General features: G+C 42.8%; 1 protein-coding gene across 2 annotated transcripts in view; it reads right to left on the reverse strand.

The window, feature by feature from the left end:
* The window catches only part of TNC (tenascin C), a gene marked incomplete at both ends in the record, with an annotated part of 41181 nt that overhangs the window by 14469 nt on the left and 9372 nt on the right, over nt 1–17340 (reverse strand). For both annotated transcript variants that reach the window (XM_079544770.1, XM_079544769.1), the window contains 2 exons: nt 5511–5783; nt 8145–8417. In XM_079544770.1, the coding sequence (XP_079400896.1) occupies nt 5511–5783; nt 8145–8417 (546 nt within the window). The remainder of the gene's footprint in view (nt 1–5510; nt 5784–8144; nt 8418–17340) is intronic.

Consider the following 17340-nt stretch of genomic DNA (forward strand, 5'->3'; position numbering starts at 1 on the left):
CTCTCTACCTCACAGGAGTATCTCCAGCCTTTTCTTGCAGCAGTAGAAGGTCAGTGATGCCAGCAGGACTGCGAGAAGCAGGACATCCATCAGCCAGGTCACAGCCAGTGAAAGAACTAAACACTTCAAAATTGCTTTTGTGGGCAACAGGAGAGAAGCAAGAATTTGCACCGGCTAAGGGCAGGGGCTAATGATCACAGAACAGAGCAATAACCTGTTCAAAGAGCTTCACAGGCAGCTGCTAATGTAGCATGCTGACAGCTTAAAGAAATTCCAGTGAGGGGTCTTTTTTTTTCTTTTTTTTTTACATCAGCTATAATCAGTTTGTATCTGTTTGTCAAAGTTCAGAGCTGTTTCAATTTCTCAAAACTTTCCCACTGCATCTCTCAGACAAAAAGGCCAAATTTTCACACAACAGTCAAGCTCACACAAAATCTGATGAGTCAAATAGGGAGATCAGCTGGCTCTGCTACGCCTGGCCTTGACACAGCATCCCAGGCATTGCTAGAATTCTCTAAACAATCTGACAAACCACATTGTGTTGGCCTAGGAATTAACTCACCCAGTCTTCCATTGCTCAAATTCCACTCACTTAAGAGGAGAAGTAGTTAAAGAGCAAAATTTTCTTTGGCTAAGAGTTTTAGGTTTGTTTTTTGACTTTTCACAGCTGATGACATTGGCTCTCTGTTTGAGTATCCCTGGAATAGGTGTGGAGTGACACCAGTATATTAAACCCAGGAGGTTTCTGCAAACTGCTGGCACATCCAACTGTGGTGTGGGGTGTCATGTGTTTACCTTGTTGTGGGAAGCTTCCTTTCAAAACACTAATGCCCATGGTTTGTTTTTAAAGTGGAAGAGTTTTAAAACTCCTTGACTTGTAACAACATTCATCAGGTGGCAGGCCAAAGCTGGTGCAAAATGCAATCGTAAGGGAAGGGATCATGGTCACTGATTTTCTTAGAAAGTGCTGGCCCCAGTGCTGTGAGGGATGCTGCTCCTTCAAGGAGTGCTCCCACTGTGCATCAATGAAGCAAGGCAGAATAAGAAAAGTCCTCAATTTTTGCTTTAATCCTACTTAGGCTTCCATAGGTCTGTGTGACAAGCCCTAGCAGTGCACACTGACCATGTCACACACAGAATGTGAACACTGTAGTATTTATTTGACTATATCAGTATGTGATGTTCACAAATCCCAGATAAAATTATTCATACGTAGGTTATTCATAGATGAGTTCATAGAATGGCCTGGTTTGAAAACCCCCCTGCTATGTGCACAGACACCAACCACCAGATCAGGCTGCCCAGAGGCCACATCCAGCCTGGCCCTCAGTGCCTCCAGGGATGTATAGGTGTAAGATGTATAGGCGTAGGGATGTATAATGGATGTGTAGGTGGAAGCACGGACAAATTTCTCCCTTAATCATCGAGAGTTAGAAAAGATCATAACTCATGAGAGAAAGACTCCAGAGAGCTCTTGAATAATTTTGAACTATTACTCCTCCTAAAATTTTTTTAAGGCCAACATGCCTGCTGCAACCCACGCTTGTGCTAAGCTTCAAATGAAAGCATCAATGCTGGGTACTCAGTGCTGCAGTCCACACTTCTATCCATGCGGGAATATATATATATATATTTTATCAACTGATAAACATACTCCAAACCTTTCGGCAGGTACCTGTCATGACAAAAGCAGTGAGGGGCTCTGTGTGAACACCTGCATCGGTGGTGCCCTTAATGTTAATGTCATAGCCAGTGTAATCTAGCAGGCCTGAGATGTGAGCGCTGCGAGCACCTCCCGACACCGTAAGCTCCTGGGGTTCGTGTGCTGCATAGGAATCTCTAACGTGTATGACAAACTTGGCAAAAGGCCCATCTCTTGTGGTCCACGAGAGGTTGAAGCTGTCGGGGGTGACATTTGTGAGTGTGAGCGTGCCCAGCTGTGGCTCAGCCTCTGAAGGAGAAAAGGAACACAGGTGAAGAGAGAGCATTACTTTGGGGTGGGGGGAAGAATTAGCCATGGGGGGGGGAGGTTAGAGAGACTTAAAGCTAAAGCTGAAGGGTTTAGCCTTGTTTTGCAATGGTTGAGGAAAGGAGGAGCACCATAACAACTATTTTGTAAGGTTTTGGAAAGAAGCCAGTGAAATTAGTGCTGATTTTTAATTATTTTTTCCATTCGGTTTTCTTAAATGCTCAAAATTTTCTTACTGAAATGTGGGCTTGATTTACTGAAGCATCAACAGCAAGCAGCCCCATGGTACAACCATGGAAAGTGCAGTAACTCAGCACTGGAAATTTAACAGGAATACCCAGACTCACAGCAATTCTGAAGTAGGATTCAGGCAGAAATTAGGATCAAAACAAATGTCCTTGAACACAGACTTCAGCTTCTGCTTAGTGTTCTTGTTGTCTGGCATTGTAGATACTCATATTTTTGGACCCAGAAATTTATTGGGATTTTAGTCCTAGCAATGATCATCTCAGCACTAATCTCAGGCCAAAACCTCTCTGGACTCAATGGCTAAGGTGCTCCTTGTCCCCTGATTAGGCACAATCAAAGAGCATCTAATGGACTGGACAAAAACAACCAAGCAATGCTCTTGCTCTCCCTCTTTCTGACTGTTCAGAAACTTGGCCTTCATGCTACAGAAAGGGTACCATTCCTATTTTAATCTATTCCATTTAAAGTAAAATCATTAAAGATTCATTAGAGCACAGAAAGGCCACAAACACAACCCTGCAGTCAGGTGGCCTGGGAATCTGAATTTCTCTTTCTCTCTTGCCAATTGAACCAAGAACACCTTGGGAAATGCAGCCAGTACGACACCAGGGAAAAACTGTACAAGTGATACATGCTGGGAGAAAAGCAAGAAGGATGTATCAAACTGACCGAGAAGAGTGAAAGAACAAAATCCTTTTGTTATCTAAAACAAGAACTGCTGCAAGATGTTCCAATTTTTACCAGCTGTCCCCAATTGCTTTTAATTAATAGTTGACCTCCCTCAATGGAAAAGTCTTGGAAGAAGTGAATCCAAGCGGCCCCGATTAAGGACACATGCCACTGTCATGCTGCCAATCAATGCCTTCATGGCTGACAGTGAAGACATCACCATGTAAGCATAATACCTCTGAAGATGGGAGGAGATGAGAAAATATCCACAATGCAGACAGGATCGAGTGAAGAACCCAGTGAGACTGAGCATGGAGCCATCAGCCCCGCATGCAGCTCAGAGGTGACAAAACCGATCCTTTCCAGTCTGGTTCTGACATGGCTGCATTCCTTCACATGCCATTTGCATCCAGTCAGGCAGGCTCATGACACAACACCCAGACTCCAAAGAGTACTACATGCAAAACGAGTTGGAATTCTCTCTTCAGGAGAGTCTCGGTGAGCTCTTGGAATCACCATCACCACAGGAAAAGCTCTGACCTACGGTGAAACCCGACAGGTCTCAAGGACTAAAAGACAGCAATACAAGTAGCAGTGTGGTGGGCTGACCATCAAGAAAGGGTGGGCTTCCTATTTAAGCCCAGTTTTCTGCTTGGAATGCTTAAAAATGCCGGGCAGAGAAGAATGCCAGAACTAGCAGAAGGTGGTCTCACCACTCCATGCAATTTTGGCTGGTCATTGAGCATGCTGCACAAAACTCCCACAAGAGATGCAAATGTCTTGGATGACATTTGGTTTTAAGAACAAAGAACCAAAATGACATGCAGGTGCCTCTCTGGCTGACAAAGCTACAAAGCCCTCCCACCCACAAGGAAGCAAGTGAGGATGGGATGAACAGGCAGATCGCTCAGACCAAGTGAAAAGATATTCTGTGAAAGAATTAACCATCTGGAGCATGTCAGCTATATATACACAGCACTCGCTGGTAAGTGTATATATAATGAAACCAATCGTGTTTTACAACTGGCTCCCTTAATGCTGGGGGCACTTTTCCAGCCTTTTCCATTGTCCCAGATATCTCTCTTTCCAAGCACTCACGAGGTCAGTTTATTTCAGCCTCCCCTCATGGTGATCTTCCTATGCTTTATCAAAGTATGAAATATAAGGATGATGAGTTGGAGCCACGTTTCAGAGCAGTTTGGTGGGCAGAAAAAGAAAGAAGAGAAAAAAGCAAACCTAGAAGTCAAAACAGTGAAATACCTGTGGTTGCCAGTGCTGTCAAGGTCTGACCACCTTGCCCATCAACTACACCATGGAGCTGGACAGTGTAATTAGTGGCAGCTTTGAGGCTGGTGACTACATAGTGCCGGGAGGCCCCTGGCACTATTTGCACCAGTGAGTCCAAAGGGGAGTCAGAGTTTCTGACTTCTAGAATAAAATGGTCAAAGGCATTGTCCTGTGCTTCCCACATGAGCAACATGGAGTCTGAGGTAGCATTTGATACAGTGAGTTTGCTAAGGAGAGGTTCCTCTACTATGGGAAGAAAAACAAATGGAAATGCGTTGCAATTATTAAAACCCAAAGCAGTAAAATGAAAGTTTGAATTTACATGAGCCACAGATCACAAAGACCATCTAGCCAAATACTTCTTGATGTTTTCCATACCATAACCTCAGTGGTCACTTTACCATGATTCAATGAGGAGATTCACAATCTACTGATGCTAGAAAATGCAACTCTGCTTTATCTTGACCTCTGATATTCGATATTAAACTTGACGTCATTGACTACCTTAATCTCCTGCCATGATAAATAGCTATGACAACTTTTCCAGAGACCATGTCAGCAGGCAAAAATTGGTAGAGGAGTTAAATGATCACAACATGGGCTATTATCTGTCTGCTGTGAGAAGCACCTTCTGCTTCTGTAACCTAGCCCTCTCATCCTCTCTTATTCCATTTCCATGCTGTAGTTGGATAAAGCACATTAGACACTTCCTTCTCTTTGAGAGCCTTTTTTGGACATATTATCAACAGTAAAACCTCAGGACGTGCAATGTGCCAACAGCTAAATGCCTACCTATTTCATTTACCAACATCAAATCAAAACTGAAGTCTGAAGCTGAATTCCAGCAATGTACTGGCCTTGTAGGAATCTGCTGACAGACTGAAATTTGCCTGAAACCTGTTTAGAGAATCAGGATAAAAACTGTACCTATAAATTGGCTTATCTGAAAGAAGGAGTGTGTCCTCAATGCTGCACAGCACATACTACAAAGCCATCATAACGAATCATCTGCCACTTGCTTCTTGGGAAATTTGTTTTGCTTCTCATCGGTCTCAGAGATTGTCCCTACCCTAATGTTTGAACAAGAGCTAACACATTATTATGTGAATGAAATTGCATCACATTGTGATTGACTGACTTTGCTGGATGGGATGGTGGCTTAACATTCACAGCTCAAAATGTCTGCGGCAGGTCTTCTTTAGAAGGTGTCAAACAGTGAGGTAGAGAATTTGGCAGTGGGCAGACTGATGGGGTATCTGAGGGCAGGGAAATGGGCACAACCTGCAAGGAAGAGTTAGAAGAAAGGAGAGTTAGCACTGAGGTAGGTTTTATATACCTGTTGTAGCCGCAGCACTTATTGCCTGTGTGCGGAAACCATGAGAGATCCCATAGAGGTAGACAATAAAATCAGTGCTGGGGGAAAGCCCTGAGATATGAGCTGTTCTTGAATTGCCTGAGATGTTGAACTCCATGGGCTCCAGCAACCTGTTAGAATCAATAATTTCAATAGTAAAGATGTCAAAGTCCCCATTGGTGGTCGTCCAAGAAAGGTTGAAGCTTTCAGGAGTAATGTCGGAAACGGTTAGCTCACCAACTTCGGGGTGTGCTCCTGAGGAGGGAAACAACATTGGTCAGCAGGGGACAGCCCCGTACCCCCACCTGCTCAGAAATGATCTGCTTCGCTCTGCTCATGCTGACAGCACTCCAAGCTGCCCTTGGAGAAAAGGGTTTAAGTAAAAGCTCGCTACAGGCAAAATAGTTCTTAAAAGGGAAGAAATGAAACGACAGCAACTCAAAATGCTGAAAAAGAGGAAAAAGAGACGGGGAAAAAAAAAAAAGAAAGGAAAAAAGGAAGGTTAAAAGCTTTAGCTATTTCCTTTTGCAGCCATGCATCTTTGGGGTCTGAGCATGAAAGAAATCCCAAAGTAACATTTCCAAGCACCCCAGGGCATTTGGAGAAGTCAGCTTCCAGTTTTAGGAGAAGCTAAAACTAGAGGAAAAGCTGTATCCAGAGGAAAAGGTTGTGTTTTGTTTTAGTTCTTCTAGTTTCCCTTTCAGCTTAAGTTTATGAAAGCTGGCATGTAATTTGGGAGCTGGAGCCAAAATGCAAAGCAGTGATAGCTGCCTTGGGGTTTCTTCCTCTCTGCAGACATCCCTGACGTTGCTCCAGGAAGGCTCAGAAAATTCTGACAATTGAAAGTCCCCAGAAGGGAAAATTCTGAAAAGCCGGATGCCGAGGATGACCCAGAAATGGAAGGGAAAACCTCAGCAGGGAATCTTCAGCTGTTTTCATTATGTCAATAAAAGGAGAGCACACTGCGTGTCTGGGCAGGACACCCATGATGTCTGTTTTCTTGTTTGTTCCTCTACAACTTCTTTTGCCTTGCCACATTTGTCTATTTTCAATGGGCAATCTGCTACCAGACCCTCAAAGCACAGCGCTCCCAGACTGCAGCAGGACGCAGCTCAAGGCAAGTGCCCTGTGCCACACACATTTCTACTGAAGCCAAGCCACTTAAAGCACTACTGAAATAGGCAAGCTCTGCTGAGTATAATGCTTTCATTTTGTTTTGTTCTTGCATGTACTTTTACCCCCTTCTGTGCTGGGCAATAGGTGCTTGGGAAAAGTACATATCACAGAATCACAGAATCACAGAATTGTAGGGGTTGGAAGGGACCTCCAGAGATCATCGAGTCCAACCCCCTGCCAAAGCAGGTTCCCTACACCAGGTCGCACAGGTAGGCGTCCAGGCAGGTCTTGAACATCTCCAGAGAAAGAGACTTCACCACCTCCCTGGGCAGCCTGTTCCAGTGCTCCGTCACCTCACTGTAAAGAAGTTCTTGCGCATGTTTGTGCAGAACTTCCTATGCTGCAGTTTCCAGCCGTTTCCCCTTGTCCTGTCTCCACTCACCACTGAAAAGAGACTGGCCTCGCCATTCTGCCCCCCACACCTTAGATATTTATACATGTATATATATGTATACATATACATGTATACATATATATACATATGAGCAAGCTCTGGCTGTCCCACAGTGGCAGGAGGTTGCAAGGTCTGTAAGGAAGCCCAGGGGAGTCACCCAAAGGAAGAGCCACTGGTGCCCCTCTATTGCCAATTCGTATCCTGCTCATTACAGAGATCCTAACACCTGAAAGATTCACTGAGCCACACAGGACAGACATTTCTATTTGTTTTTCACAGCAGAAGCTCATGATCAGCAAACCTTTATCCACAGTGCAGCATTTCACAAGATCAGCCACAAAATGATGTTTGTGGCTCTTGATTAGCCTCACTCAAACTTCTGATGACGTGAGGTTTACATTCCTTCTTTCAGCTCAGTGTTATGGCACAGTATTTTGGTTAAATGTGGCCTTTTTGCACTGTATCTTTCTCAGAACAATCTGATTGTTTAAACTTCATGGAGCTCAATATATTCTTGGTAGAAATTTACTTGTGTTCTTCTCCATATGAGAACACATGGAAGGGCCTTGTCCTTGAGTCAGATTATGCCCTCCATGTTGTATTTATGCAGAAGCTGGTGTGTAATTTCAGAAATAGCTTCTGAAAGGCAAAACTCAAACATGCCCTTGGGTTTTGCTTATTTGGGCTACAAATATAATTTCACAAGGCAACCTGGACTTTCCTGACCATGTGCAACAGCCAGTTGGGTTTTGCAGTTAGCGTCAGCTAGCAGGAAAGTGAATAAAGGGAACAAAACAAGCCATTCTGAGAGGGGTAAAAAGAGCATTCCTGAAAGCAAAATGGCTCCGTGGGGGCACTGAGACTCTTATTGGAAAGTCTGATCATGAGACATTTCCACGCCAGAGATGTTCAGCCAAGCTTTAATGAGTTCAGTGCACCCATGCAAAGCAGACCGAGTGAACAAGCTTTGTCAAGCAGTTGCAATAGCTCTGGCTCATGTCCCTGTCTGCAACGAAAGGGAGCCGTTAGGCTGGATGAAAAGATACCTGTCGTGGTTTCAACATAAAGGGGTTTGGTTCTGTAGCCTCGAATCACACCGTAAAGCGTGACGTTATAAGGTGTGTTGGCCTTGAGGCCTGTAATGTTCACAGAGTGCTGTCTGCCGGGGACTGTCACGTTCCAGGTCTCTTCTGGATCATCAGACTCCTGCACCTGAATGACAAAGTTCTCATAGGCCCCGTCGGCTGCTGTCCAGGTGAGCTGGAAACCATCCCAGCCAGTCTCTGACACTGATAAGTTTCCAAGCTCAGGTTCTTCCTCTGAATAAGGACAGAGAGTCAGTCAGTTACTCAGATTACAGACCGGTGGCAACACGGTATTACTTAATGACTTTCAGTTAATGAATTTCATTTGGAAGCAAGTGGCGCAGAGATGCACCCCCACATTTACATCCCCAGCTGCCCCAGGTAACTCATAAAGTCTCTTCGGAGACTTGGCAAGACAGAACAGAAAGAAAAGAACCATAATAATAAATAATAATCACATTAATGCTGAAAGACTGCTCACAGAAAGCAGTTTATAGACCATCTTACAGCTGGATGTATTTTGCTAATATTAATTACAACTCCCTGTGACACAAGTATTACCATAACCACTTCAGTGCAGCTATTAAGAATTTGGCATTTGCCATTATGAAGTGACTATGAATACTGCAGTAACGCCTATTGTAAGGCTAGCAAGGCTGTGAGCTTCTAGTACTTGGGATTCAGATGGTTATGCTTTTAATTGAAAGATGTTACGTATTCTTCCAAACTATTTCTAATTCAAAACAGCAAAGAAGGGAAAATCTCTTTATGTCTGCATGACTTCAATTTAATAGGCCTATCCTCATTATCTTACATTATTCTGCCACCAAAGCCTTCCCAGAGGCAGAAAAGCTTGGATTTTCAGAGATATTGATACTAATCTGAAATTGAAATCTGCCTTCACAGAAATCAGCATTTTCATATGCCATCACAAGGGTGGCTTAGGAAACTTGGAGCCATCGAAGCTAACGCTCAGCTGTTATTAAATCTGAAAATTTAGGTCTTTTTCCCAGCAAGAGAAGCAAGTCTTCCAGTGCTGAGACGATGCAGCTGATTCCTTAAAATTACCAGGTTCATGGGAAAACAACACAACAATATATTTTTTTTCCTACATGAAAAATCTCAGAATCATAGAATATCCTGAGTTGGAAGGAGCTCACAAGGATCACTGAGTTAAAGTCCTGGACTTGCTACATGGTCAACCATTGGCACTTCCAGCATTTTTTGTGTTTATTTGCATTGTTGATGCATCAGCATTATAATAGGAACAAAGTCTAGCTAAATAACCTCAATGTGCATTCCTGAGCTTTTATAAGAAGTGATGCACAGAGGGAGATGGATCTGATGTTTCTCTTCTAAACTTTCATCGTAAAGCCTTGCATATATTTTGAGTTGATGCATAAGGGAGTGCTGAAATAAATGAGATTTAGGCTTAATTTTATTCATATAGATCTCCCCATAACAACATAAAGCCTATTTTGTGACCCTCACATAGATTTACATAGGCAGGTGGAGCTGTATTATCAGACAGTTTCATGGATGACAGTCAGTTATCATTAGTGCAATTCACTAATATAAAGTAAATTACTGCTACTACTCAAAGTCTTGATGAGTTTTTCTCATCCTGTCAGAAAAAAAGAGATGGTTTATGAAATAACACAATGATGTTCAACAAAAGAACACAGGAATCCAGCTTTATCAGGACAATCACGGAGCTAAAATATGGATCGTGTCAAGATAGCACCATTTAGCTGAAAGAAGAGAAAATGAAACAGAAAAAGAAGTGGTTGTATCAGAAAGAATAATCTTTGTTGTCAACGGAAATAAAATAAACATATCAACTTCAAATGAAAATGAAGCTAAGCAAAAGTTAAAGCAAGGTAAATATTTCAAGTCAAAGCACGATTATAAGTATATAAGTAACCATCACAGCCTAGAAGCAATTCACATTTCTCTGAAGAGTGCTCAGTTTCATTCCCATCCAAGATGCAGGTCCCCTTTGCCTCCCAGTTATGTCTCATGCATGCCTGAAACAGAAGTGCACTCCACCCCAACATGCTGTCAAGGGGCTGACAGATACTCATATAAACTCATGCACCAAGTTGGATGGTTGAAGACCTCTGTAAACCTCATCCGTTAAGCGTTCAACATATATGACAAAACAACCATAGTGTCATCACAAATGATATCAAGGGATGATGTTTCTTAACTTAAAAAAAAAAAAAAAAAAAGATAGAACAAACCATTGAGAGATAAGGCTGCTCTGACTATTTTCTAGGTGTGCAATAATAATCTTTGTATTTCTATGTGAATGTCTTACATCACGAATTGCATTTCTTTTGCAGGTGGTCTGCTGTGGCCATTAGTCCCCAGGTCAGTTCTCCAGGTGTGAACTTCTACAGTGGCACTTTGTTGAACTGAGCTCTGGGGCTACAGCCCAGTTTCCTTGTGAAATTCACATAATAGGGATAACAGACAGAAGTTTTCAGAAGGATATACTCCCAATGTGTTGCAATCTTTTTTTTCTCTAACATCACCACTTCCAGGCCAGTGCTGCAAGCTGCAACATCCTTGTGGTCTTTCTTTTGTGCTTTGAACCACAGTCCCAATAAATCCCTGTAATATCTTGCTATTTTCATGTGCCTTGTAAATAGCAGATGCATCAATGCCTCTCTTTGCATGCAGTTTGAAAAGAGAGAAATGATGCTACGTCACCTTCAAAGCTGCATGGGGCATTGTCCATGCTACATAACTCAAGGCTCTCATTCCATAGCAATAAGTTTTATCCCATGCAAACAAACAAAATAAACAACTACAACTAAGAAAGGCATCAATCACAAAGCTTTACATTTCTGCAGTGGAACAGCAGTATGAAAATGAAGTTTTGTATTTCAAAGCAGAAGAGGAACATGTGGCTAATGAATCCATAGAAAATACCTGTAGTAGCTAGAGCTTCCAAGCCCCAAGACAGCTGGCCTTGAGTGCTTCCACGGAGGATAATCTGGTATTGAGTGCCAGCTGTGAGATTGGTAATTTCTGTTTCTCGTTGGTTTCCCATCAAAAAGATTTCCTGTGTTCTGTTTAAACTGGACAGGTCTTTCAGAGTGATAAGGAACTGATCAAATACCTCATCCTGTGCTGCCCAAGACAGGGTGAAACTACTGAAAGTCCTGTGGGTTACGTTAAGGTCATGAAGAGCATCAGTGACTTCTGAGATGGGAAGATCAGTGGGCACCAAAGGCAGAGCATGGGGACCAGTGCTGGGGTTTGTTAAGTGACTTAGCTCTGTAGGAGCAGGACTGGTAGCATTAAATGATGTTGCACTGTCTGGTTCTCCAGATGTTGTGATTAGATATGCTAAACAAAGGTAAATTACAAGTTAAAATCTCCTGATAATTAACCCCAAAAATACAGCACATGACAGCTAGCACCTAGTACAAAACAGTTTCTGTGCTTTCATTAAAGAGCTCTAAGATCAGAGAAGACAGATGGGTACTTCTATTTTGGAGACTGAATCCAGGCTAGAAGCACAGGCAGCATCACCAAGCATGTGGTTCCCACACAGAGCCACACTAAGCAGCAGATCCAGAGCCACAACCATTAAGCACAGGGGTCAGCCAACATGCTTTCAGTGGAGAAATGGATGGATTCATCCTCAGTTGATGTAAATCAGTCCACTTCAGCTACCTCTAAAGACCTTTGCTAATTTACATCTCTCAACCATGCCTTTTATCTTGACTACAGCACAGCAGTCATTGCTACTGATCCAAACCAGAACTGGAATGCATGCCAATTATTGCAACAATATCGAATCCAGGCTGAGAAATGGGACGCACAGAAACATGCTAAATCTCCTCCTGCCCAGGTAAAAACATGCTTGGAGGAGTGATCCACCTTGATACATGCTGAATTTTGAAGGAAGGGGAGGAGACCCTTAACTAAAAGATAAACAAACCAGAGCAATGTTCAGAGAGGTCCAAAAGGATGAAAGAGAAGCAGGCTTGGCCTTCAACATGCTGAACAGATCTATGAACACAGCTTGTAGCACAGTCAGATTCCAAAAACCTGAGAGCTGTACAAAACTGCAAATGCGTTTCTGATCACAGCTGTAAGGCAACAGGCAGGTGATTTTTCTGACACTTCAATTAGCCATGCAGAATTATCTCCTCATTAGTGGAAAACCACATCATTTCACACCTCAGTGACTGCCTAATTCTCATGCTCCATGGCATTCAATTAAGAGAAAGCAACTCATCTACCATCATCAGTCAGATTAGCAGCAATATGTTCTCAGGATTCAGTTATCTGTCTCCAAATTCACACACGTATCAAAAAAAGAAGAAAAAAAAAGTTTTCAGAAGAGAAAGATCAATTTCAAAATGTTTTCAAATAAATGCAGAGTTTTTAACTTGAAAATATACTCTCAGAACAAGCACAGATGTAAAAGCATCATTTCTCATCTCCAGGAAGGAGTGAAGTCTGTAAGGCAAACAGTGACCTGTACTTACATCTATTATATATTACATATACCATATTAATAACACTCTTGACTTAGGTAAAGGTTGTTCTGAATTCCACCAGCTTGTGACCTGAACCAGGCCCCACATATGGTGCAGCCTGAAGACAGCAGTGTTGTCAGCACATCAGCCTACGTGCCATGAGAGCTGCTGGTAATTCATTTTTTCTTTACAACTGTACTATCAGAACTGTTATATGACCACAGTAGTGTAATGGAGGAAGGTTTCCAGGGAACGAAGCAGGAAGACATGCAGCACGTTCTTTAGGCTTCTTTGACTCGAAGGAATACTCAGAAATACTCAAAAAATAGTAAAAAAAAAAAAAATGCATAGTGGCAGCTGGGCTCTACTGTGAAGTATTTCTGCTGGAGCCATGCATAACCAAAGCGAACAGACCAGTGAAGAGGAAAAAGCATCAGTATGTTATACAAGTCAGCTCCATGGCATGGATGGTCCCAGTGGAGAAGTGCCATGTACCTTGAGCTGCAACAGGGGGAAAAAATGTCCAAAAATATAAGGGAAAAAGAAGAAATAAGGCAATGTGTCCTTAAGCTGACATGCTAAGAATCCTTGAGAAAACCCTGTGAAACATCACTAAAAAATTGGCTTCTTTTTCCTCATTTTTGTTTGACCACCCCCACTGATACTTATCCCAGATTCCCACTACTGGGTTAATTTTATTGCGAGACCTTTGACAACCACACAGGAGGTTGTCATGTACATGTTATCCCTGTGGTGGCATGTAAATAAGTTATCTCTGATAATTACCTTGTGTGTAATCACTGATTCCACAAATGAACATATGGATGAGAAAGAGCAGTCTACACTCTTCATGCATATATAAACACACATGATCACAGATGAGTACATATTGTGTTACAGTGTAATAGGGGAGTATGTGGCTTTTTTAGTAACATGCAACAGACAGGAAAATATAAATGATATGAACACATGAGAAGCACTCTGATGCCATGGATAGTATCAGTGTTCAGTGTTCAGCAGAGTATTAGCTACAGAATGGTTAACAAAATTTGGATTACAGTCGAACTGTAGATCATGGAGATCAAATAATTGACAGAGAAAGTAGGGGAAGAAAACAGAGCTGTAGGAGCTCTAGGTGGGTGGATGACAGCCAGATAGGCTGATTCACAGCGGTGAGATGAATGAGTAGCAGATGCCAAAGAGTTGAAAGCTGAGAGGAATGCAACTTGATGGACAACAAACATATGCTCTTTCTCAGATTAGAATACTTCTTAGTATCGTTCTCTTAGTAAAATCTTCAGGCTGAATATGGCCAAAATATGTCCACGCTGCTGCTGCTGGCCTTTTGAGGAATTCCACTTGTAATGCTTCACTGGAGTTTTACTCAGAAGAATGTTAACGTCCTGCCAGGACATTTCCCCGGTTACTTGGGATGGAGCAAAGAGTATTTTGTATTATTTCTTGCTTCCGTCTCTTGGATCTCACATTATTTTCCAAAAGAGGCTATCAACAAGTTTCACTGCAGAATCGCTAATCGGCTCAGCCTCACTGCAGGGTATCACTACAGCTCCCTGAAAGAGGAATGAAGAACCAAGATCCACTACAGTGTTGGTGTTCTTTTAAGAACACTTTGGCTAAACTGCTTTTCCCTCTCCCAGCCAGCTGTTTAAACACAGAGAAAAGCACTGAAATATATCAGAGTCCAGAAATACTACAGAAACTACTGCTGAAAATCTGAGATTCCAGGTTCTCTCAATAGAGGAATCAGCTGAATAAATGGACAACCTTTACTGGTAAATCCATTTTCCTGGGGGTCAGCACTGCAGTTTCCCATCAAGCTGTCTCACCTAATCACTCTTCCTAATGTTCCTGTGAGTCTGCATACAAAAGGAGCAGTGCATCTGAGACTAGAATAAGCCAGGAGAGGAAGAGGGTATGATGCACAACACAGACAGAAGTCTTCAGTAAACAGCATAAATCTTCTTTAAAACATTCAACAGAATGGAAAACTTGCTTCTCCAAGCCATGCTCCTATGTGTAACTCATTCCAGAGGCAAGGCGCTATCACATCCATGATTTGTCAGCAGTTGCTGCACAATCTGGGTCCTTCAGCAGAGGAATGTGAGGTTGGCACTTGGTTTTGCAAATGTGCTCTCATTTACTTCCACAGTCTGATGTATTACCATTCCTCCTCCTCCAGGACCCACATTGTGCTATGCAGGCAGGGCTCCAGAACCAGAAGAAGACGGAACAAAGCTGCAGTCTGACTGCTCAGCTTTCTCAGAGCTGGGTTACGTGCTCACTCTGCAGATTAGTTGTCAATCTCACGTAACATTCTCCAGACATGCTGCCAGAAGGGTCCCCTGAGCTAGCAGAATGGCTCACTTTGGTTTCTGAAGTGGTTCTAAACCACCTCGAAGGAGGTACCTGTTGCAGCCACAGCTCCCAGAGGAGGGAAGTGTTATCCTCCAGCCAGCCCATACACCTTGATTTTATAGGAAGTGTTCACCTGGGGGCCTTCAATCACAGCACTTAGGGGTTCTCTGGGCAGGAGGGTTTCTGCAGAGGATTCAGCTGCCAATGGCATCTCCTTGTACTCCACCACAATGCCAGTGCAGGCTCCAGAGTTTGCATACCATGAAACACTAAAGCTGGGTCTGTAACCCTTCAGCCCATGAGTTCCCTCAGTTCCTCCTCCTGCATCTCTGTGTCTGCCTGAGCAACACAGCTCCCAGGGACGGAATGCTTCTCTGGGCCAGCAGTCACTGCCTGCATTAGGGTTGGACTATGTGGAGCTACAAGGAAGAAAACAAGCAAATGAGAGTGTGAAATATTCAGACTTTCCTTTTCACTATGTAATTTTTAGCATTTCTTGAATGCAGAATCACAGACACCAATATAACTTTGTAACTGGATTGCACTTCATCCATTGAAGGAAACAGAAGTGACACAAGGCTGCCATCCTATGGTGTGGAATGTTTCAGGATATGTGCTTTGATCAAATCTTGTGAGCTCTGAAAGTTTCCAGCACTTATGTGCAATAAGTTGATATGCATACAATGACAACCAGGAGCATGCATGGGAGGAGAGAAAGCACCAACTAAGAGCATCAGTTTGGGGGCAGAAAGAAGCCTTGCCCGCAGTGACAGATGGTTCACTAGCAAGCAAATTCAAATAAATAGCAGGAAATGAAAGCCCTGACCCTTCTGGATATCTGCATGCAGAAAGCATGACTGAACAAGAAGGAACTGAAAGGAAATAATCTCAGGCATCCCAGAGAGTGCAGGGCCTCCCTTGTTCAGCGAGGACAGCACATGCCCCTCTAAATAACAGGACTGTTTCCACCAGACAAGAAGAGCTAGTCCAGGCTTAGCTGTGCTGCTGGCACTTTCCACATCAATCATTATTCTCTCTGCTTGGTAGCTCCAAGAACTCTCCTCTGAAGTACAATGGACCTGAGGTCACCCATAGCTCTACGAGAGACAGCAAAATAACAAGTTTGTTTTGCTTAGCCCGAGGACTTGAGGGCCCCCCAAGTACTGAGAATAAAGCACTTCTGCCTCCCCACACTCATGTGTTTGGATTTGTCCATTCCTAGGCAGGAGGGCCAGGAATGACAGGTTATGTCAACTGCTGCTGTTGCTTCTAAGGAGTCACTGCAGAGAACTCTTTGTTTACTGGCTGCTCTGAGTGAAGACTTAAAACAAATACACCATCCAGACGATCTTCTTTAAAAAAATATATACATAATAATCCAAAGAAAAGTGAAGCCATCTTGTGGAACTTTGGAAACGGGCGTTGGAAAGACCAGACTGTGAAATTCCACAGCATGTTGTTTCTGCCTTTTCACCCTCTACACATACTACTTTTGAGACTGCTCAGTCTTCTGACAGATGGGGAAACAGATCACTTTGGAAAAATCAAAGCCTGCTCAATCATGCCACGTAAACCTTCAGCCTCCCTTTGTATGTGTGTGCTCCAGTGTTCCCTAATTTTTCCCTGCATTGGACACAGGTCTGATTCATGCATCAAATAAGTAGTTCACTACTTATGGTTTACTGCAGTTTATACAATGCCATATAACTCACTCCTGCACTGGATTACCTGGCTCTATAAAGCATTCATAGGTGCTGCTGGCACAAATGTTGCCTGGGAATATGAAACTGTGGGATTTATTTTATTTTATTTTTTCATTTTCTTTTTCTTTCTTTTTTTTTTTTTTTTTTAAGCCATTCAGATCTTTACAGTTAATAGTTTGCAAAATCCACAGCTTCTGATGCGTTTACCTCATAGGCGGTCTTTTGGGGGAAAAGGTTAAAAGCCTTGACATCTGCTAAGGAGAATAATTGTAGCCCCACTGATTCTTATTCACTGCCTCTGCTCCCTCGCAGCACCTGAAGCTGTGTCTCACAAAGTTTAGGCTACAGGCACTTAAAGATTCTTATGTTCTATGATCCGTGCACAATAAACTTTGGAGAATAAAGTTTCACAGAGAAACCTCATTCAAGGAATGGTCCATTGGTTCTAGTTAAGTAGAGTGGTTCATACAAATAGAGAGAGGGCAGAAATGGACTCCTCCTTTGCAGACAAATACAATAGTCATGTATCCAATGGAAAGAGTGACTGTGACCAGATTTGTGACAATAGCCTGTTTCTGC

The sequence above is a fragment of the Tetrao urogallus genome, assembly GCF_951394365.1.
Source record: "Tetrao urogallus genome assembly, chromosome: 19".
In the NCBI taxonomy this organism is placed as follows: domain Eukaryota; kingdom Metazoa; phylum Chordata; class Aves; order Galliformes; family Phasianidae; genus Tetrao; species Tetrao urogallus.